Source organism: Urocitellus parryii, chromosome 10, assembly GCF_045843805.1.
Source record: "Urocitellus parryii isolate mUroPar1 chromosome 10, mUroPar1.hap1, whole genome shotgun sequence".
Classification (NCBI taxonomy): Eukaryota; Metazoa; Chordata; class Mammalia; order Rodentia; family Sciuridae; genus Urocitellus; species Urocitellus parryii.
Window position 1 is genome coordinate 25,286,190 of NC_135540.1, and position 22,838 is coordinate 25,309,027.

General features: G+C 40.4%; 1 protein-coding gene across 1 annotated transcript in view; it reads right to left on the reverse strand.

Annotated features, from left to right (window-relative positions):
• Sh3d19 (SH3 domain containing 19) overlaps positions 1-22,838 on the reverse strand; it is a 173,967-nt gene that overhangs the window by 15,802 nt on the left and 135,327 nt on the right. Inside the window, exons 8-14 of the mRNA XM_026384710.2 lie at positions 20,761-20,868; positions 15,723-15,835; positions 10,714-10,775; positions 9,004-9,268; positions 6,304-6,372; positions 2,002-2,074; positions 519-649 (exon numbers count right to left, since the gene is read on the reverse strand). Coding sequence (XP_026240495.2) covers positions 519-649; positions 2,002-2,074; positions 6,304-6,372; positions 9,004-9,268; positions 10,714-10,775; positions 15,723-15,835; positions 20,761-20,868 — 821 coding nt within the window. The remainder of the gene's footprint in view (positions 1-518; positions 650-2,001; positions 2,075-6,303; positions 6,373-9,003; positions 9,269-10,713; positions 10,776-15,722; positions 15,836-20,760; positions 20,869-22,838) is intronic.

The following is a 22,838-nucleotide window of genomic DNA, read 5'->3' on the forward strand; positions in this document are numbered from 1 at the left end:
CTAATCAAATTTGAAATTATTATGTGAAAAACCATTAATGAACCATTAGGTCCAATAACTAGATTAGTATTACCCCAATTTTTTTTGAAAGATGGAGATAAATAGGAAAAGAAAAGAAAGAAGCCAAAAATAAAATGTACTCCAAAAAAAATGAGAAGTGGTACCATAACCTTGCAAACATTTCTTTCAGGACAGTCTGGTACCATTTAATTCATGTTCACTAAAAGTCTCAAAGAATTAACATATCCTGAAGTGTTTAACAACCCAGGAATAGGTGGTTCACCAAGTGGTCTTTGTGGCATTCATTTTTGGATTCAGATGGCATTCATCATCAAAGAATAAGGATCACTCATTACTGAAACAACTCTTGACTTTTGAACTTCCCAAATGACAAATTAATCAATGGAAGGGAGAACTAGAACTCAAGAATCTAGGCTTCTGGTTGCTTTTCAGCAATCTGCAAGTCACACGGAACCCACTGAATATAGGACCAATTAAAATGAGCACATGCCACTTACGATTACTTTGACATAGTTGGCAGGAAACACGCCAGTCTGGCTTCTGCATTTCCCTCTGTACCAATCTGTGTCTATTTTTTCAAGAAGATAAACAATTTCTCCAGATGTGAGATTCAAATCGTCATCTTGCTCTGTAACAGCAGATCACAGTTACGTATGATAAATTATCCTGATCGCATATTTCATTAAAGTCAAGAACAAAGAGGCATTTAGTTCTGCCCATGGAGGCCCTACGTTCTGATGACGGAACACACTAACCAAATTTACTGAAAATATATACTTTGAAAATTTTCATGATATAAGCTCCTCCTAACATCAAATTAGACATATCTACTATGCAATGATTGATGGGAAATGGTGATAAAAAACCAAACAACCATTGTGCTGGCCAGTGATTCCTACTGTGCCAATAAAAACCTCTTGCTGAATGCACACTGAACAATGGAAGGGTTTTATAGACATGGTATAATATTATCATTATTCTCAATCATGCTTAAAAATCACTTTAGCCTCAAATATTAACTAAGGGAGTCCTATAGCTCTAAGTTAATTTTCCCTCACTGACATAAAAATCAGTCTACCAAATGGATTAAAAAGATGTCGTAAATAAATCAAGTATTTATTTTCTTTTTAGCCTTGGATACGAAGGGTATTTTAAAAATCACAAAAAATTAACTTTTGTGTGCATGTGTGTGGTACTAGAGATTGAACACTGGGGGCTCAAGCACAGAGCTACATCCTCAGTCCCACCTCCACTTTTCTAAAATTTCGAGACGGGCTCTTGGTAAGTTGTTGAGGCTGGCCTCAAACTTGTGATCTTCCTGCCTTGGCCTTCTGAGTTGCTGGGATGACACCATATCTGGCCCAAAATTTAATAGTTTGACCTCACAGTTCAGTAGTCGGTGAGACAACTCTTAGGACTAAAGAACTTCATTTATTAAATTATAATTAACTACATTACAATTGTTAATTAGTATCCACTACAAGTTTGTAACTGCCAGACACTTTGCTTTGTTTGTTTACATGAGAAACTCCCTCTCAGAGAGTATCAAAGGCAAGGTATGCAACTAAGCTTTCTTTTTTTTTTTTTTTCTTTTTTTGATACCAGGCACTGAACCCAGGGGGGCTTCACCACTGAGCCACATCCTCAGCCCTTTTTATTTTTTATTTAGGGACAGGGCCTTACTAATTTGCTTAGCGCCTCGCTAAAATGCTGAGGCTGGCTTTGAACTCATGATCCTCCTCCCTCAGCCTCCCAAGCCCCTGGGATTATAGGTGTGCACCACCACACCAAGATTACAACGAGGCTTTCTGGAATGGCTGGGTACAGTTGGCCCTTCCTCAGGTGATGGGTTAGATGATATCTCTAGTCAAGGATTCTACAGGCAGAAAACAAAGAAGGATGTCTTGGGAGGTTCGTTAACTCAAGGATGATGACTCACTCCTGGATCCTGTTCTAACAATCTATTATTTATATCCTTACCTGCTGCAAAATCATGAAGAACGACAGCGTGAGGAGCACTACTGTCCACAGGTTTCTGAGCAGGACTTGGATCCTAGGGGGAGAAACAGGGCTGTGAATGAAGTGTGCAGGATGGATGCTAGATTTTCTTTTTGGTACTGAGGATTGAACCCTGGGGCACTTTACCTCTGAGCTACATTTCCTGTCCTTTTTTATTGAATTAAAAAAGAATTTTTTTTGTAGTTGTAGATGGACAGAATGCCTTTATTTTATTTGTTAATTTTTATGTGGTGCCGAGGATCAAACCCAGTGCCTCACACATGCTAGGCAAGCACTTTGCCACTGAGCTACAGCCCCAGCCCTCCTTTTTAAAAAAATGTGAGGCAGAGTTTTGCTAAGTTGCCTAGGGCCTCACTAAATTTTGAGGGCTGGCCATGAACTTGCAATCCTCCTGCCTCAGCCTCCCAAATTGATGGGATTACAGGCGTACGCCACTGCACCCAGCTAGATGCTAGATTTATTATTCACTCTGAAGCCAATTTTTTTTTCCTCATTAGAGCCCTCTTGTCACAATTACATTATGAGTACAAGATGAAAACCACACAGGTGAACTAAACAAGGGAACCATTATCAAGCTGAAAAAGAATGTATCCTCACCAAGGGGGGACAGAAATAACTCTCAATTATAATATTCCCTCCATATTTTTTTCTTCTTTTTTTGAACCAAGAAAATAAAAAAATGGAGAGTATTGCTTAAAAAAAAAAAGCAGTATTATTTATTCTTCCCCAAAGCAGTGGTGTGTGACCTCTTTCCCTTTGAAGGGTAGGTAGTTTTCCCCTTAAACTGTGATCAAAACTAATCCTTAGGAACAGAGCCTTAGAAGTTGTGTCTTTATTAGGATGGGAAAAGAAGAAAGTTCCGCAATTTATGTTCTTGCCTTTTGTATTGAAGGCAGCTAATGACTTCCCACAGAAGTATAATTCACAAAAGGTAAAATCCATTTCATTTATTACCACTTAATTGAATGTCTTCTCTAATTTGAAAGCAATTCTACCTCCCATGCCTGGCCTGGATTTTCTATTTAATCTGAATCGTTTATTCAACAGTAATTCTAAATAAATTAGCAAAGAGAATGAATGCCATATTCCCCACCAAACTAGCCAATGGTTTCGAATGGCTGGAGGAGAGGGTAGGGTTGAAGAGGGACCTTCTTAATGACAAACCGTTGTTATTCTCACGTTCTTTAAGAGACAGGGCTTATCCACACATCATCACCTTCACCATCAAACCTGATGGAGGGATGCTATTTGGAGTGCTGTAACTCAAAGCTCTTCAGTGCTGGTAATTTATTACCCATGCATATGTGATTTTTGTTTTGTACTGATTTATATCTATGGAGAAAGAATGGCTACTCAATAAATGATATCAGGGAAGATGGCTATCCATCTGGAAAAAATAAAGTCAGAGATCAACCTCACACATAACACAAACCTAAGCCTCCAAATGGACCAGTGATCTAAAGGTAACCAAGCCTGGGAGGGCGGGGAAGGTCACTTGTGCCTCCTGATTACGATTCCCCTTCTCTGCCTTCAGTGTAGGGAGATCCCTGGCAATGATGCCCTCAACCTGGCCTGTTAGGTGAAGGGCAAATGGAACAGGCAGGAGAGGGTTATCCACAAGAGGTCGGTTCAACACAGACCCGAGTCAGGGTGGATACGTGGCAGGTAAATCTAATGTATTTCAAAGGGCTTTCTATAGCAGTGCTGATACAAATGGTAGGATAACAATAAGAAAGCTAATATTTATTGTTCGTTTGCTGTGTGCTACTTATTGTGTGTAACACCTCTAGACATTAGCTCATTTAATTTGATAAACACCTTTGAGACATAACTCATATACAATAGACCACCCCGTGTAGCATGTGTGTGGTTTTAGTATATTCACAGAATTGCACAACCCCTACCTCAGTCCAAGGTAACCACGAACCTACCTTTCTATCTCCATGGATTTACTTTTACCTTAAATGGAATCATCTTTACCTTATATGGAATCATATAATGTGTCAGCTCTAAAATCAACTCCATGAGGTGTTGTCATATTTATTTCACACATTAAAAAACAAAATGTAGATGGTTAGATGAACACCTGTGTTGTAGGGAGCAGGGGAACTGAAGCCTCGCTTCCTGTAACAGGGTGTGAGTTCAACCATGAACCTGGCAATGACCTCCCAGATTTCCCAGGATCCATCGGATTCAACTATAACTGATAATGGCCAATATTCTCTTTTTACCAAATTAGGGAAAAGTAAAACACTTCTTAGAGATATTTACCTCAAAACCAGATTTCCAAACAGTAAGGTTTCTTTTGTTGTTGTTCTTTTTGTTTATTTATTCACAGGTACCCACACAAAGCAGGAAGCACTGTTGTATATTTATTTGTGGTGCCAGGGATCGAACCAAGGGCTTCATAAATGCCAGGCAGACACTCCATCCCTGAGCCACATCCCCAGGTGAGTTTTGCTTTTCTCAGAACCATGAACCCAAAAGCCTAATGGAGGACTCATTTCATTATCGTTATTGGTAACTGCACTGATTTTACCACTGACACCATCACCTACAGTGATAATGAAATGGCCACCCGAGGCCACCTCTGCAAGCCTGTAGCACAAGATGAGAAGGTGATGTTTAAAGTGGAAACACTTTGGACATTATAAAAGAATAACACCTCATTTTTTAGCTTTAGCTTTTTTTTTAGTTTTTTAAGGATAGCTTTGGGGCACGTACCTCATGGTTACCATCACTGTGTTCTGAAAGAGGAAGGACGCAAAGACAGTTGGATAATGCTGTACCAATACAGACAGAATAAGTAACACAACTTTTCTTATGTGAACTGAACTTAGAACTTTCACAACCAGCTGCAACTGGCTGACCGTGTATTTTTCTCTGCTCCACAAAATACAAATTCTTAGTTTCTTAAGCAAATCTTAAAAGATAAACTGCCTTCTAAGAAGAATTGAATGAGATTATAAAAATGAAAATAAAAGGTAAAACAAAATACTTGGGTTGAATGACTAGTGGGAATTATTTTTCATATATTTGACATTAACTAACAGTGAAAACTGGATGCTCTTTAAAAAATATCCCTCTAGGGCTGGGGATGTGGCTCAAGTGGTAGAGTGCTTGCCTAGCATGCGTGAGGCATTGGGTTTGATTCTTAGCACTACATAAATGTAAAATAAAGATATTGTATCCACCTAAAACTTAAAAAAAATACCCCTCTATGAATTGTTTGACAGCATATTTCTTGCTAAACAAATGACCTTTAACAATCTTTGTATCTTCCCAGGCTCCAAATATATATATAATATATTTAGTTGTCGGCGGACCTTTGTTTTATTTATTTATTTATAGGTGGTGCTGAGGATCGAACCCAGTACCTCACCCATGCTAGTCAAGTGCTATCACTGAGCTACAGCCCCAGCCCAGGCTCCACAGATTTGTTAGGCCTAAAATGTGACTCAAGGTTGATGGGATACAAAATGACGATTGCACTAAGCTTACATCTTAAAGGAAGTGTGTGTGTGTGTTTATTTTTTTAATGTCACACTTAACATTTATAGGACCCCCTTTAAAATCATTACCCATTCTGCTGGAAAATGGATCTCTGGCACTTTAGCAAACATGTTTATATTATTTAAAAAACATACACAGCCCCCACAGTTGGGAGTTCATAAGTGAGTGCTCCGGCTTTCACAAGTAAGGTCACAGGTGATCCTGCACCGTGGAAGGTGGCAAAATACCCCAGTCAGTATGTGCAGCAGAGTGATTAGGATGGCAGAGGCCAGCCTCAAGTCATTCATTCTAAAAATGGAACAGAATGCTACTGTAATTTTCACTCTGGTTAAGATAACTTTCCTAATAAAAAACTTGGAGCTGCGATATAATTAATAGTTCTATGAAATGTGCCGCCATGTGTGATATGAAGGCTGTACAACATTAATTCCTTCCGTTGGGTCTGCTCATCTGATGGTCCTCTCATCAAGAGGAGTGATAATCTTCATCTGGGACACGTGAACTCTGCCTGTCCTTTTGGCCTCCCTTCTGGCATTCCAGGTAATTATTTTCTGCCTGCTTCAGCATCACAAGTACGTCCCCACGCTGGAAGGTACAATACCACTCTCTGAAGCAATTATTATTTAATAAAACATTATTACTTTTCCACATTTTAATCTTTGGAGCCTAAAGCATTTAATAATGTGTAATAGCAGTAACAGAGGCCGGCGATTTTCCACACCCATCAGTAAAGAAAGAGCTCCACTTTACCTTCCGAGAGAGTTCTCCAGGGTTTTGTGGGACAATGTCTTCATTGGCAATTCCATGAGGCACAGACAGCTTAAATGAAAATCAACACAAGAATCATTCACAATCAAGGAGCCTCCTCACGAGCTGCTGATGGTTGGGGGACTTGCGTGTGAGCCTCAGCTCTCCTGATCAGGCTAACTCATACCTGGATGGAGGGGGCCTGCGCTTCTCCTGGACTTTCAAGTTCACGGGAGGTGAGGGGGAGCCCAGGGGACCACCAGGGCTGCATGTGGCCTAAAGTTCCCTTAATAACTAACAACTAAGAAGTCCCTTTCTACAGGGAAGGTCCACCAAGTCCCCTGGGGGCTGAAGGATGAGTCTTCGGCACCTGACCTTGCCCATCTTTATTGGGAGTTCTCAAAATGGCTGCCTGGGCCCTTGGGGAATAGGGAAGTGTGAGGGTGTGGCCCCGTAAGGCTGGGTGGAGCAGTGTGACTTCCAGACATCTCCTTGTGTCCCAGGATTCCCTGACAGCAATTTAATGGTAGGGTAGCCATGGAAAAAAAATGAGGGAAAATTTAAGGAATTATTTCCTTAGGAGACACACCATTTCATCATACCATCATGTTAAATGTATTAAATTCTTTTGAGTTCTTTAAATACTTTATTGGTATGCAGTTATACTGAGTAAGGAATCCTAACACAGAATGTCCAAAGCAAAAAGCAAGTAGAGTCTTTACAATTGGTAACACTGTGTTCATAATATGGCCTAATGGTTAGGAGCAGGGGGTCAGAGCTAGTTATCTACGTTCAAATCTTGGTTCCATCATTGGCTGGCTTCTTTTTCATCTTATTGTCCTCATTTGTACAACGAGGAATAATAATTTTATCAACTCACAAGGTTGATGTGAAGAATAAATGAGCACTTTACCTATATAAAACCTTCAAACAGTGCCTGGCTCATAATCAGTCCTCAATACACATCAGCTACTGGTTTTTTTTGTTGTTGTTGTTGTAGTTGTTGACACTTTGGATATAACACCAGGGGTGATCTGCCACTAAGCCACATCCCTTGCTCTTTTGGTTTGTTTTATAGTTTGAGACAGGGTTTCACTAAGCTGCTGAGGCTGGCCTTGTATTTGCAATCCTCCCGCCTCAGCCTCCTGAGCTGAGTTGTGAGGATTACAGATGTGTGGCCCTGGCTCAGCTAATGTTTTTATTATCAACAACCTATCCCCCCAAATACCTTTGTTTTTTTTTTTAATATTTATTTTTTAGTTGTAGTTGGGCACAATATTTTATTTCATTTATTTATTTTATGTGGTGCTGAGGATCGAACCTAGGGCCTTGCACACACTAGGCACACACTCTACTGCTGAGCCACAATCCCAGTCCATGGGGTTTTGTTTTTGGGTTTCTTTTTGGTGGTCTCAGGGATCAAACCCAGGGCCTCACACATGCTAGGCAGGTTCCCTACATCTCTCGTACCACCTGTGAGTTTTGGCAATTAAAGTTTCATTGATTTAAATGAATATGAATATATATGAATAGACTGTCTCCTCATCTGTCTATTCCTTTTTCAAAGGAGGATTAAAAAACAAATTAGGGCTGGGATTGTGGCTAAACAGTAGAGCACTTGCCTAGCATGGGCGTGACCCGGGTTCAATTCTCAGCACCACATAAAAATAAAGGCATTGTGTTGTGTCCATCTATAAAAAAAAAAAAAAAAAGATTCTCTCTCTCTCTCTTAAAAAAAAAAAAAAATTTAACAAAACCCCGAATGACTTAAAGTAAAATTCCTGACTCAATGATGGAAACATGGAACAAGACAAAATAATTAACTACTGTTCCTGTTAAGAGCTACTCTATCATTAATTGTTTAAAAAGAACAAACAGTCCTGATTTCCTTACCATTTTAATATTTTAAAGATTTTATCAGGTTAATCTGACCAAAGGAGAGACCACATCAACGCTATTTTCCATCTGTGAGAAATGGAAGCAGAAGTCACTTGAGAAAAACGTTAGTATCTTATCTATTGATAAAAACTGCTAACAAGTAGCTATTAAAGGTTCCAGTATAATTAGGCTTTAAAAAATGAAAAAAAAAAAAGTGGGAAATCCACCCACCTTAATAAAAACTTCACTTCAACTTCATTTTAAAATGTACTCAGGGGGCTGGACATAGTGGTGTACACCTGTAATCCCAGTGGCTCAGGAGGCCGAGGCAGGAGAATCTCAAAAGCCAGCCTCAGCAAAAGCAAGGCAACTTAGTGAGGCCTTGTCTCTAAATAAAATACAAGACAGGGCTGGGGATGTGGCTCAGTGGTCAAGTTCCCCTGAGTTCAATCTCCAGTACCCACCACCCCCCACCCCCCAAATTTACTCAGTGGGCAAAGTTGCTTAAGATGTAAACTCTATCAAGATATAACTCTCTGTCAGTCACTCCTATTAGCATAACCTACAGGGTCAGGTTTTTAGTTTCACTTGGTTAACACCTTACAACCCCTGTGTGGCCCGCTTCCTCTTCCCCTGTGTTTCTCCTTCTAATGAAACCCTGCTTTCAAAGCCTAGGTGGTATTCTGGTCAACTTATCTAAAGCACTCTAGGGTCAAGGGACAATGTCCTATTTGTTTCACCATCTTTTTCTAGGGAATAATGGATTTTAAAATATATTGTAGAACAAACCTCTTGACCACAAACATTTTTAAAAGCCCAACTTACCATGTATTTTCTGTACAGAGGATGTCCTGGTTTGGGACGAGGGGGTAGCACCGGATCTTGACTTTTAAAGATATGACTCTTGGCTTTTGAGAGCCCAGATGCCAAGGGACTTTGTTTTTTCTGAAGATCCATGTCAGAAGAGGACCGACTAAAAGGCAGTTTTTTATTTGATGTTCGGGTTGCAGGAAGTTTTGGGGGAGGTGGCCTCTCGGGGGCTCCTTTGGGAGGAGGCCGTCTAGCTGGAGTAGGTTTTCCATTAACGGGTCTGAAAGTCAATGGGAAGTCGTGATCAGTATTAGGTTCCACTCTGTCCTTTCCTACAGGTGTACACACACACACACACACACACACACACACACACAGCTTTCTGCAAGTGGAGTGCAATTTACTGAAACCTGCAGGGTATGCTATTTTTGAGCAAATGACTGCTGCATTAAACATTATATTATTAGAGGAAATGCCATGATGTTCCAGCTTCCTGTTATCTTGCACCAGAGATTCATTAGTTCAAGACAAACAAGCATTTACTATCACGAGCTCTCTGAGGCCCTGACTGCTCTTAAACACACCCTGACTATTTCAGGAAGCTAAGCACTTTTCCACCGAAGTCTGAGATGAAAAGCTTATAATAAGATATCAGGTATATGTGCTGGGGGCTTGCATGTGATTAGAAGAGGAACATCAAAACCCCTGATGTTCATATGGTAGGAGTTACTATTAAGACTAACTTAGATTAACATAAAGAAAACTCATTTTGAAAATGGGAGAGGACAACTCTTATGTTGAAAGCTTTTTCTTAAAAACTATGATAGAAATAAATTTCAACATGGCAGTGTCTTCTGGTAGCATTATAGCCTTTTGTTCAGACAGCTCTGGAGCTCAGAAAGCAGGTCACCTCTGAATTTACAAAGCCTGTGTCCCTTTACAGATGCCCTGAACCAGGCCTGTCTCTCTTAACTGGGAGGGTGTGGGTGTGTGTGTGTGTGTGTGTGTGTGCGTGCGTGCGTGCGTGCATGTGTGTGTTCCAGAAGTGGGGTTGTTGTAGGTTTGGGAAGGAGCCTTGTTCATTTGTTTGAGGAAAAGTAAAAGAAATCCACATTTGTGCTCTGCAAAATTTTGGACTATGTTAAAAGAAAAAGGAGCGGAGATTCCTCTAACCTGCTGTCAGAAGCAGACTGTAGGCTGGTAGCCGGGGTGAATTTGTGGGTTTATTTTATCTCTAAACAAAGATCTGAGACCAACAATACTTGGTCTGGATGATGCAAAAAGATCGTCAGGTCTCTGAGTCATTCATTTTATTTTACTTTATTTTTTGGTACCAACCACATCTCCAGTCCCCCTTTTTAAAAAATGTTTTTTTTTTTTTTTTTTTTTTTTTTAAAGAGAGAGTGAGAGAGGAGAGAAAGAGATAGAGAGAGAGAATTTTTAATATTTATTTTTTAGTTCTCGGCGGACACAACATCTTTGTTGGTATGTGGTGCTGAGGATCGAACCCGGGCCGCACGCATGCCAGGTGAGCGCGCTACCGCTGAGCCACATCCCCAGCCCTTAAAAAATGTTTTATCTTGAGACAGGATCTCACTAAGTTGCTGAGGCTGACTTTGAACTTGCAATCCTCCTGCCTCAGCCTCCTGAGCTGCTGGGATTACAGGTGCACACCACAGTGCCCGGCTCATTCATTTTTCTCTAACTTTTCCCACACTTCCTTACCTTGGTGGCAACCTTGGGGGTCCTCGCACAAAACCTCCGGTCTCACCAGCTTGGTTGGATTCCTACAAGGATCAGAGGAGAATTTTTAGCCAACATTAACCTAAAACAAGAACTTGTCAAGAGGAACTTTAGAGAATTTAGCTGGGTCTGAAAGTGTAAATGTAGCTCAGTTATTGAAAATAGCAGAAAAGAATTTTTGATCTTAAATAATATTAACTCACTCTTTACTCCACACTATTCATGTCCTAATACAAGTGAGAACACCCAGCAGAGGAAACCAAGGCATCTCCTGTGGTGGACCAGAACCAGACAACAGCACTACAGGGCCACGCACAGGGTGATTCATGAGATATTAGGGGATGACATTTACATCATGGTGGGTCACACAGTAACAAAGTAAGCAGGCACCATAGGAAGTAAACAAACACATGACTCTGTTAATCCCAATTACACAGAGGAAACACTGCTCCTGAGTCTAAACACCTACTAATTGAAGTGGTTATTAGTTGTTTTATAGGCAGATCCTATCTCATCACTGGATGTTTTCAACATTTTGCAAAACTGAAGAGGCGAGAATTAAAAGCAGCCCGAGAGATGGCCCAAAGGGCACTTGCACCACCAGGCCACCGTAGATGGATGGGCTAAGAGTTTTATAGGGAAGAGTAAAGGGGAACAATGTGAAAAATTAAAGATGGATGTAACCTAACCGTAGATGAGAGAAACTGGAAGCGCAGAGAGATTAACAGGAAGCCTTTCCCAGGGGAAGGGACTCAAGCTGCTGCTTAAACAGGTCTTCTGAACAGGGCATAGCCCAAGCATTGGGGAATGAGCACAACTCACAGAAATATCTTCAGATCTCCTGTTGAGTGACAAGCTAAAAGATCTCAAAGCCAAACTCAAAAAACAAAACAAAACAAAACCAAAAAAACCCTCTCACTAAATTCTTCTAATTAATTGTCTCCTTTTTAAAATTAGAACTGGAAAATTTCCAGCCAAAACCTACTTTTCCTCTCCCACTTTCTAAGACCCCAACACAATACACAAGAAATATTCTAAGACATCATAGGGAAAAACTGTTAGTCCTTTAAAATTATACTTTCTTTTTTTTTTTTGTAAAGGGGTTTAATTATAGCTTGGGAATCTCTGGGCTAATTCAGACTGTTTTCTTCCTTCATATCCTATAAATGAGTTAAAACTCACTTTCATGATTTTAAATTCATATGGAGTATAACTTTCCCTTAAAAATCACATGATTAGGGACTGGGGTTGTGGCTCAGTGGTAGAGAGCTTGCCTAGCATGCATGAGGCACTGGGTTCGATCCTCAGCACCACATAAAAATAAAATAAATAAATCTAACTAAATATATATTTATATTTAACTATATATATACATACATATATGTATGTATATATATATATAAATTAAAGCAAAAAACCTCAAGCAGATAGGGAGAAACTTTTATTACTTTTTTTTTTAACATTATAGTTGTATACCTTAACAATTAAGGAGAAATCTCAAAAGAATATCAATGTATGAACTTGACAGGGAAAGGTAAGGATGATGTATTGTAATAAATACACAGCATATGGTCCTAAATTGGTGTCAAATATTACCTGCAGTTTCCCCTGGGTGGTGGTTCTGTTTTGTTTTCTTTTGCTCTTTTGTGATTCTAGGGATTGAACCCAGGTCCTTGAGCAAGCAAATGTTCTACCACTGAATTCCAGACCCACGGTGATAATTTTGTAGGAAATCTTAAATATTTTTTAATTTCTCATTTTCTACAGTGAAAAAATTTTAAATCAGAATAAAAAAAGACAGTACATCCAAACTCCTCAGGGACATCAGGCACATCTTGAAAGGCACTGCTACGTCTGATACACTCCAAATGCCAAGAACACAGGGACAGTTCCCCCCAGAGCCACTGTCTTTGTGTTTGCTCAAGCATGGGCTTGTGCCCACGTTCTGCTGACAGTCTTTGGAAGATTATCGATTAGGGACTTCCTTCTCTTCAGCATTCCACGCATACTTCAAAGCCTCTCTGTACCTGCTCTGTGGAAATTTTTCTCTAGTCTGAGATCCCTGGACTTTGGCAGTTGATGTGTCTGGATAAGCATTTTAGTTCCTGGCATATTTGTTTTTTTCTGCTTGTATTGTGTCTGTAGAAATCTTTTTGTTCATCGGCATTAGAATCACACTTTAACTTCAAAATAATTCCCCAGTATTTTTGTGGTATTTTAAAAAGACAAAGATTTCTCCTGAGACCACACTCCTGTGTGCTCTTGTGTGTGGGAATTACTAAGCAGCCTCTATAGATGTATTTCTTCTAAGAACTTAGGCTGCTTATGTTCTGAATTCAAAACCAGCCTGTTTCCTCCCACAGACCCTTCTGAGCTACATGACTGACACATACATACTCTGCTCTCTTGGCTGACTCTCCTCCTGTACCTGTGGGTAGCTTCCCTGGGGGCAGCAGGGCACACGGAGGCATCTGCTTTTACTGGCAGAAGGGCTCCAGTGGCCCTGCCGCTCCCCACCCTGGAGTCCTTCACCATTTAAGTGAAGAAGGCGAGGACTGGCAACCGCGGCCATCTTACCCGAGATGGAAAGTTCCCCAGTATTCACGGCAGGAGAAATGGCAGAGGGTTTTTGTTGTATGCCATTAAAAGACGCAGTTGGCAAAGACCATGCCTCTTCTCCTGAGTTGCTACACTGATGAAATATTCTTCCTAGAGACCCTCATATCCACATTTTAATTTTTAGGGCCTCTGGTCTAAAATTCATTCAGTATTCATGATTCTCAAACAAAAGGAATTTCTTAAGCATCTTTCTTAAGTCTGTACACGTGACTTCAGGCAAATCACTGAATGTCGGAGGCCGCCCTGAACAGGAGCTAAGCACACGTCTTTAAGTGTGGAGTAAGGAGGTACTGAGCTGGCATTCATGTGGACTCACCTCTGATTGCAGCAGGTGCAGCTCAGGGATTGGGTGTCCCCAATGGGGCTGAGTTACACCCCCTGTTTGTTGTAATACTACCCTTTACCTTTTTTTTTGTGTTCTTCTCTTGTCCCCTTGGGGGACCTTACATCTGAGGCGGAGAAACTGTCCTGAAACCACCCAAGAAAAAGGTACTTTCTGTGTCTGGGTAATCTGTTCGCCCAGATTCATCCAAGTGACCCTGGTTCCACAGCCCGCGCTGGATGGGGGTAACAACTGAACTTGTGTCTGTTCTGTTTTTCTTTCATACTCAGTTTATTTATTATGTATGTATTTAGGAAAATACAGACCTGCTCCGACCCTATAAACAGTGGCAGACAGGACTTTCCTCATGTTATGATTGTGAGGAACAAACACAACTATGCCTCTAGTGTCTCCCCAGACGGTTTCGTTTATTCCAACTTCCTTTTCTTGTTTTTCTAAAACATGGGAGTTGCTTGGTGACTGCTTAACACCCAATATAATAATTATTTCAATAGAGCTTTGTCACTCACAAAACCCATGACATCACTTCCTGAATGATATATACACTACTCATCACCCTCTTGCTCCCTTCTTAACACTTTGAGAGTAGAAACCCATAACCCTCTCAAGCAGCTGTCCCTCCATGGAAGTGGGAGACTTTCTCATTCAACAACAGTATGGTAGGGCCTACTATCCTTTCTGGGGTTTCCTTGGCCCAATTTTTTTTTTTTGTTTGTTTGTACCAGGGATTTAACCCAAGGGTACTTAACCACTGAGACATATCCCTAGCCTTTTTTAAAAAAAAGATTTATTTATTCTTATTTTTCTGTGATTTTTAAAATATATTTTATACATTGTATATTTGCATTATGTATTTTTGTATATTTTTATTTATATATGACAGCAGAATGCATTAAAATTCTTATTATACTTATAAAGCACAATTTTTCATATCTCTGGTTGTATACACAGTAATATTCACACCAATTCGATGCCTAGCCCTTTTTATTTTTTAATTTTGACACAGGGTCTTGACAATTGCTTAGGGCCTTGCTAAATTGCTGAGGCTGCCATTGAACTTGCCATCCACCTATCTCAGCCTCCTAAACCACTGGGATTATAGGCGTATACCACCACTCCTGGCTTGGCCCGGTTTTTTCAATCTCTTTATTTTATTATTATGTGGTGCTGAGGATCGAACCCAGTCCCTCACGTATGCCAGGTGAGCGCACTACCACTTGAGCCACATCCCAAGCCCTTGGTCCAGTTTTAATAAAAAATGATTACCAACATTCTGAAAGTACAAATGACCACTGAATTTTAATTCATTCTACAGAAAATCTCCTTTAACTTGGTATTGACTAATTTAATCTCTCCTTCAAAGAAATGTCTCTTTCTAGATGATTAGATGGGTTTGCCTGCATGATAAGCATAGTGTAAACCTATTATAAAATTTGAACTGCAAATGTAGTTCAAAGAGTTTAAGAATTGATTTCTTTTGAAAAAGTCTTAAAGATCATCTATCACATGAAAATTTTTAAAAATATATGAGGAATCATATTGAGGTTATAATAAAAATATATATACATCATCTTAACATATGTACAGTAAAGCACTAATTTAAAAAACATTTCTCTCTTTAATTTCACATTTAAAAAGTCTTCAGGTGATTATCTTAAAATTATGCCACCAGTTGGGTATTTTAAATAAAAGCTGACAATCTGGCTAAATCCACTTCCACAAATATTAAAGGTTTTCCCAGATTTTAAATAACTTCCTCATTATTAGCATCATTTAAAAGGCAATGTCATTACATTGGTACAATATAGGTTATTTTATAGTGAAGTATAATGAATTAGCCTAATCCCTCTGTAGGGACTTCTAAAATATTAAACATCGCACAGGATTTGGCAACCGGTTTCTCATAAAAGTATTTTTTCAATATGACCAGTAGTAAAATCATCTAGACATTAGCTGAATATTTAACATTGGTGCACAGCTCTGTCTTCAACATAACATACTCTACACAACACAATCGACAGCCACTCACCAAGTTTTTAGATCTGTCAGCATTACTGGGTTTTCCAGGTACTGTGCTGTAGGTGTTTCCAATAGGTTTTTCAGCTGGGAGTGGAGGTGGGCTTTGCGGATCCTCATGTAAACCTGGAAAAAACAGTAATTCATCAGTAATGCCTAGTCTGGCATCCAAAGAATGAAATGATTGCAGCTTGATTCCTTAGAAAAATGGCTAACACAAAAGAGCCACACACAGGACGGACAGAAATCGATGTGTTGGTCAACACCAGTTACTTTTATTATATATATTTAGAGAGAGTGAAAATAATACTAAATAATTACAACAGCAGCTAGCATTTGTGGAGAAACGTCTATGTTCCCGGCATTAACTCAAGACAACTTTATTTGAATATATTTCTTCAGCCAACTTCTATGTGCTGGATTTATCTAGTCTACTCGCTAGTTGCCCCACGTAGGCATTTAATGTAAATGAAATAAAATGAAAATTTCATTCCTCAGTTGCACTAGTCAGAAAAGATGGTGGCTTTCCTCCCTTCCTCCCTCCCTTCCCTTTTTTATGGTTCTGGGCATGAAACTTAGGGTATGTACATGCGAGGCAAGCACTCTATCACTGAGCCACATCTCCAGCCCGATTTCTATTTTCAGATAGGGTCTTGCTAAGTTTCCCAGGTTGGCTTCAAACTTGCAATCCTCCTGCCTCAGCCTCCACAGGCAGCAACCCTGGCCCTGGCCCACTCTGTTCAAGGACTCAACAGTCACCGGTGGCGAAGGGCTACCGTACAGATACAAAGCACTTCCATCTCTGCAGAAAGATCTACTAGACAGTGTGGTGCTAGATGAATAGACTACCTAATTTACTGATGAAGAAAGAAAATACATGAGCTATCCGAGGTCTTAATGTTAGCGTTTTGTTTTGGTTTTGGCTCTTGAACCCTAAAGCCTGACTCGTTCTAATAAGACATGCTCTTTAAAGGAGATGTACCTAACCCACTCCTATCCAAAAGTAAATAAATGTTTTCTAACTTTTTAGCTCTAGATTAATGAGTATAGTTAGCCTCAATTAAAAACAATACCTTTACATTCCAAACCACATCTTATCTCAGTAACAGTGTGCTCCCAACTTATTTTAAAAGAAAGCAAAGAAAACCAGATATAATGAGTGACAGCTAATTAAAATCTTTGGGCAAAACTGCCTGAGGAGGGGATGACCATAACACACTGAAGGAGGCCAAGGCCACCTTTTACAGTATTGGGTTTGGACCCTGAAAGGAGATGGGAATTTTCTTCTTTTTTTTTTTTTCAAATGAACACTTTCTACTGCCATTTCACACGAAAAACCTATAACAAGAGGATGATTTGTCAGGTTCCTGTTTCATCCACAGACAGGAAAACATTCTCCAAGGGAAGAAAATACCCAGGCCAGCTGCTAGGAAAACAATGATTTAGAGACAGGCAAGTGTTCTCGGTGAGAGGCAGAGCCGCCCTGGGAATTAAGACCCACGCAGACACATCCAACTTGGTCACCAGCTATTTCCCCCCCAGGCTGGAGGACACTGCACAGGCTAGGCAGCATTCTGCCACTAGGCGGTCCCCAGCCCTGAAGGCAGTCACCATTTTAAAGACATTCCCCTTGCTGTACTTTCCCTATTCAAAAGGACAATGAATCACATTTAGCATATGACACTGTTGTTAGAAATATTTAAAAGTACAAAGTAGAAATAGGGAAGTGGTAAAGAGGGAGTTTCTGGGCAGGAAGGGCCACCCCAGGGTGTACCTGGGCTGTGAAAGGAGAATTCTGCTTTTACATTGCATGCCGCAGGCAAAGGTACCACTAAGAAAAGAGTGGCCGGTGAGCGGAGACCTGAAAGAATGGGGAGGGAGGGAGCCATGCAGATATCTGGGAAAAGAATGTCCTGGTTAGAATAACAGGTCCCAAGGGAGAAGAGCTAATGGGTTCAGAGAATATCAAGGACTTCTCAACCACAGTGTCCTTTCTTCCCCAGTCTATTCCAAGTTCTTCAGATACCCAAAGTCTTGTTCTTTTTTCCTCTGCAGCAGATACACATTGCCTGGTTTCTGTTAGATGTATGTATCATTCATTTGTTCATTTTTCAGTACGAAAGATTGAACCCAGGGTGATCTATCACCGAGCTACATCTGCAGTCTTTTTTTGTTTTGTTTTTAAATTTTAAGACAGGGCCTTGCTAAGTTGCCAAGGATGGCCTCAAACTTGCCTTAGCCTCCTCGGCAGCTAGGATTACCACCACACCTGCCAGGAGCAACTCCTTAGAAACCATCTTGGAGCAGGGCGCAGTGGCGTGTGTCTATAATCCCGGTAGCTTGGGAGGCTGAGGCAGGAGGATCATGAGTGAGTTCAAAGCTAGCCTCAGCAAAAGCGAAGTGCTCAGCAACTCAGTGAGACCCTGTGTTTGGATAAAACACAAAATAGGACTGGAGAATGTGGCTCAGTGGTCAAGTGCCTCTGGCTGAGTTCAATCCTTGGTACCTCCTACAAAAAAATACCCACCATCTTGGCATGTCAGTTCCTCACATTTAGCACACGGCGTTCAACTTTCTCACAGTTCCTGGAGTTCCATGGGGAGACTAAAGTTTCTGCTCTGGTATAGCCAGTTTAGAGGTGTGCAGAAAAGGTCACTACAGCCCTTAGTTGGTGTCTGGGAACTTGGACTTTGGGACAGTTCCCACGATTCCCAGAACTGAGAAAATACAAGAATATGTTTCATGTGGAATACCTGCTTTCCTTCTGGGAATTGAAATTTCAGTACATGTCAAGATTTCTAGGGGTGCCTATGGAACCAGTCTCCACTCATGACCCTCTGATGAACATCTCTGGTTCACAACACTTCACACATGTTGTCACAACTCCTTGTTGGGAGGGTTAACTTATCCTGTGTGACGTCACTAACAAGACTCGGATGTTTGTGCCAGGGTTCCTCCAGATCTCACACCATTTACCTTTCCCTTTGCTGATTTTGCCTCATACTTTCCCTTTCTCCTCCCCTGTATCAGGGACAGAACCCAGGGCTTTGCACAATCTGGGCAAGCGCTCACCACTGAGCTACATCCCCGGGCCCTGATTCTGCCTCATACACTTTTGCTGTAATAAATCATAGCTATGAACATGACTATGCTATGTCCTGTGAGTCTTCCTATCAAATTGTCAAACCTGGCATCTTAAAGGACACAACACAACAGGAGAATAAATTTAAGGATAAAAGTTGTATTGCTTAAGACCCACGTGGGCTTCTGGCAATATTTACTATCATTATATTTCACTGTGCCTGTTAAAATCCAGAGTGCATTTAATAAGGTAACAACAAACAGGCAAACAACCTGATGAGCTATCATTTACTGATTTCTGAGCTCTATGACATTGTCAAAAGAAATATACCACCTGTTCTTTAACTCACACTACAATATAAGAAGTGAGAAACCACCAGAATTTGAGATCCTTGACTTTTTCTCCTCCTCATTGTTCACAGCAACTCAGTTCAATCTTCTAGCTACTGGGCTGAGAGCCATCAGTTAATGGCAAAGCCATCAAGAGACAAAACCAATAGTTCTTCGGGGTAGTGCTTCATAGGAGAAACCAACTCCTAAACTAAAGGGCATGCCAGCAAGACAGTACTGGACTGGAACAGGTTGAAGACCTGGGCGCGCGCACGTGCGCATACACACACAATTCTACCCATACTTAAAAAATAATCTCTGGGGTCTAAAATGAACAGTTTTGGCCTTTTGGCTTTTCCATTACAATAAATGTCAAATTTTGTTCTCTCTTTATTTTTATTTTTTTTTTATTTTTGCAGTGCTGGGGATCAAACCCAGGGGCTTGTGCCTAGTAGGCAAGCACACTACTACTGAGCTACATCCCCAGCCCTAAATATCAGTTTTTTTTTTTTTTTTAACTGAGTATTGAACCCAGGGATGCTTAACCACTGAGCCACATCCATAGCCCCTTTTCATATTTTACTTAGAGACAGGGTCTCACTAAGTTGCTGAGCCTGGCTTTGGACTAAGATCTGCCTGCCTCAGCCTCCTGAGCTGCCGGGATTACAGGCGTGTGCCACTTTTTCTTTTAAAAAATTTTTTAAAAAATATTTATTTTTAGTTGTCGGTAGACACAACATCTTTATTTTATTTTTATGTAGTGCTGAGGATCGAACCCAGTGCCTCACGCATGCCAGGCGAGCGCGCTACTGCTTGAGCCACATCCCCAGCCCTCTTTTTAAAAATTTTTAAAATTTTGTTCTAATTAGTTATACATGACAGAAGAATGCATTTAAATTCATTGTACACAAATGCAGCACAACTTTTCATTCATCTGGTTATACACAATGTAGTCGTAACACATGTGCAGTCATCCATGTACCTAAGGTAATGATGTTCATCTCATCCCACCATCTTTTCTGCCCCCATGCCCCCTCCCCTCCCCTCCTCATATTTCTTTTAAAAGTACTTGTTAAAGCTCATACAGAATTTCATCTATTGCACTACTTAAAAATCAAATGAAAAATCATCTAAAAATGCATGGAGTAATTTAAAAGTACTATTCCTTGCAATGGAGCCATCATAAGAAGAAAGAAGGAATTTTCATCCATTGTTATATGCTTTTAAAGCTTTTGTATACAGATTTTCACACAATTCACACATAGCCATATTTAGATGATGCTGATTGGAAAAATACACCCCTGATGAAATCATACAACTTCATTTGCTATTAGTTTCAATTACTTTCCCCTCAACCTTTATCAGAGGCACCAACATGGGATACTACAATTGTTCTGAGACTTAAATTCTCCATGCATTCTCTCTGTGTAAACACAACCTTACGTAAAAATGAAATTCAAATTTACTGTGCTAATTCTGCAAAGAATTGAGAGAAAATACCTTGCTTTTGAATGTCCATGACTATGAATAATAAATAGCAAGTTACCAATAATTTCAAAAGCAGACATGGATAAATTAGCATATATATTCTCCCAGGCTCTTGGAAATGCAAATAAATATGAAGGCGGAGAAGTGCTTACATTTTCCTGGTTTGGCTGGAATTCGAATTACAGTGGGCTTCCTGGCGGCTGCTGGTTGAATTGCTCTTTCTTTTGTTGGTTCAGTTTTTGTGGGGAGCTGAAAGGGATCTAATGGAAAACATAGTTTATTTTGCATGTTTTAGTTAACACGAACTCAAACAAAAAACCTCATTCATAATTTACGAGTCATATTTTTCATGCCCCAGGGAAAACTATTCATGGATAAACAAAATCTCGGTTTACAGAGACAAAAACAAAGTTGGAGCTCATAAAAGGAAATAATTTAGTGCTCTGTAAATAATTCATAGGGCTTTTCTTCCTCTGTGATGAGAGAGGTCCAGGACAATCCTGAATTATGTAAAGCGAGCTTTCAGGGGAGTGTAATCATTTCATTTCATAAGTGTCTGCCTGAAAATGAGGGGCAACTGAAATGAGACCATCTTTCCAAACCATAAACCCTCCGGATCCCCCAGGAAGGAAGAGTTCTTCTCTCCTACCTCGCTGTGCATACACTGACATAGTTACCCGAAGTACCACTAAGGCCTTCCTCCTCCAGCACCCTGCCCAGCGCGGGAAAGGGGCAGCCTTGGACTTGAACTACTGTTCAGCAAGTTCTACACTCCAGTGACAGGAACACAAAACATGTTTTATTCCAGAAATCAAATAAGACATCTCCTTTCAAATATTTAATTTTGAGGCATTTCTCCATCTTTACTGATTTATTTTAAATGGATAGTATGTGCCTAGGGAATGTATTTAAAACAAAAACATAACTATAAAACTTTTTTTTTTAACAGAAGGAAATGGACTCTTTGATATTCTTTTCTCTTTTAAGAATTTTATTTTTTTACTTATTTGTTTTTTTATATATAGGATTGAACCCAGTGCCTCACATGTGCTAGGTAAGTGCTCTGCCACTGAGCTACAAGCCCAGCCCTGGACTTTTTCCTTAATGTAAATATTCTTTTCAGTGGTTTGGGGAAATGACTGTAAATTTTTTTTTTTAAAGATTGGAAATGTAAAAACAAATAGATGAGCAAAAGTAAAATAAGATGCTTATAACTGTCGATTTGAATTGTCAACTTGATTGGATTAGGGGATGCCAAAGATTAAGAGTATTATGGGAGGGGCTGGGGCTGTAGCTCAATGGTAGAGCACCTGCCTCACATGTGTGAAGCCCTGGATTTGATCCTCCTCCACACCACATAAAAATAAACACATAAAGATATGTGCCCATCTACAACTAAAAAAAAAAAAAAGTAATTTGGGTATGTCAATGAGGGTGTGTCTTGGAATGACTGGCATGTGGGATAGCCAACTAAAGCGGAGACTCTCCCTAAGCATGGGCAGCACCAATCAACAGGATGATGGCTTGGATGGAATAAAAGTTGGAAGAACAAGGAAGCAGATGCAAGATGCAAGCTTGATTCTTCTTGAAGGGGTTCTTGACTGTTGCTGTGATCCTCTGAGGATATCGGCTCTTGCTTCTTCACTCTTTCAAAGTGGACTCTGCCAGTGATTCCCCAGAAGCCTTCAGCCTCAGACCACCGTAGCACTGTTGATCCCTCTTGTTCTGGGGCTCCAGCCTCTCAGACTGTGTGACTACTGGTTCTTCTGGCTCTCCAGAATGCAGATGGCATTTTTATAATTACACTTCGTGTTGATTCTTTTCCTCTGGAGAACCCTAATACAATGCTCTATAGTGAATGCTCTTACAGATGTCAGGTCTTAGGAGGCTGACGGCCCTTATTACACCAGACACAGAACTATGTGTGCTGTAACTAGGCACTGCTCTGTGGATCTGGTCTACAGGAGGTGGTTCCTCTACCAGCACTCCACGCTCCTGTGGCGAGCAGCACTCAGGTTCTGCCTGTGATGCCCCGCAGCTCATAAGCCTTTTGCTGCAGGACACACAAAGAGCTGATCTAAGAATAAGCCCTTTCAGCAATGACACTTCCCTTTCCCTTCCACTTGGCTCTCAGGCAATCACACCATTATGCACCCTACAAATAGCATCGTTTGCTGGCCACTTGCTTGACTTTTTTGGGGTGGTGGCAGGTACTGTGCGCTGAACCTAA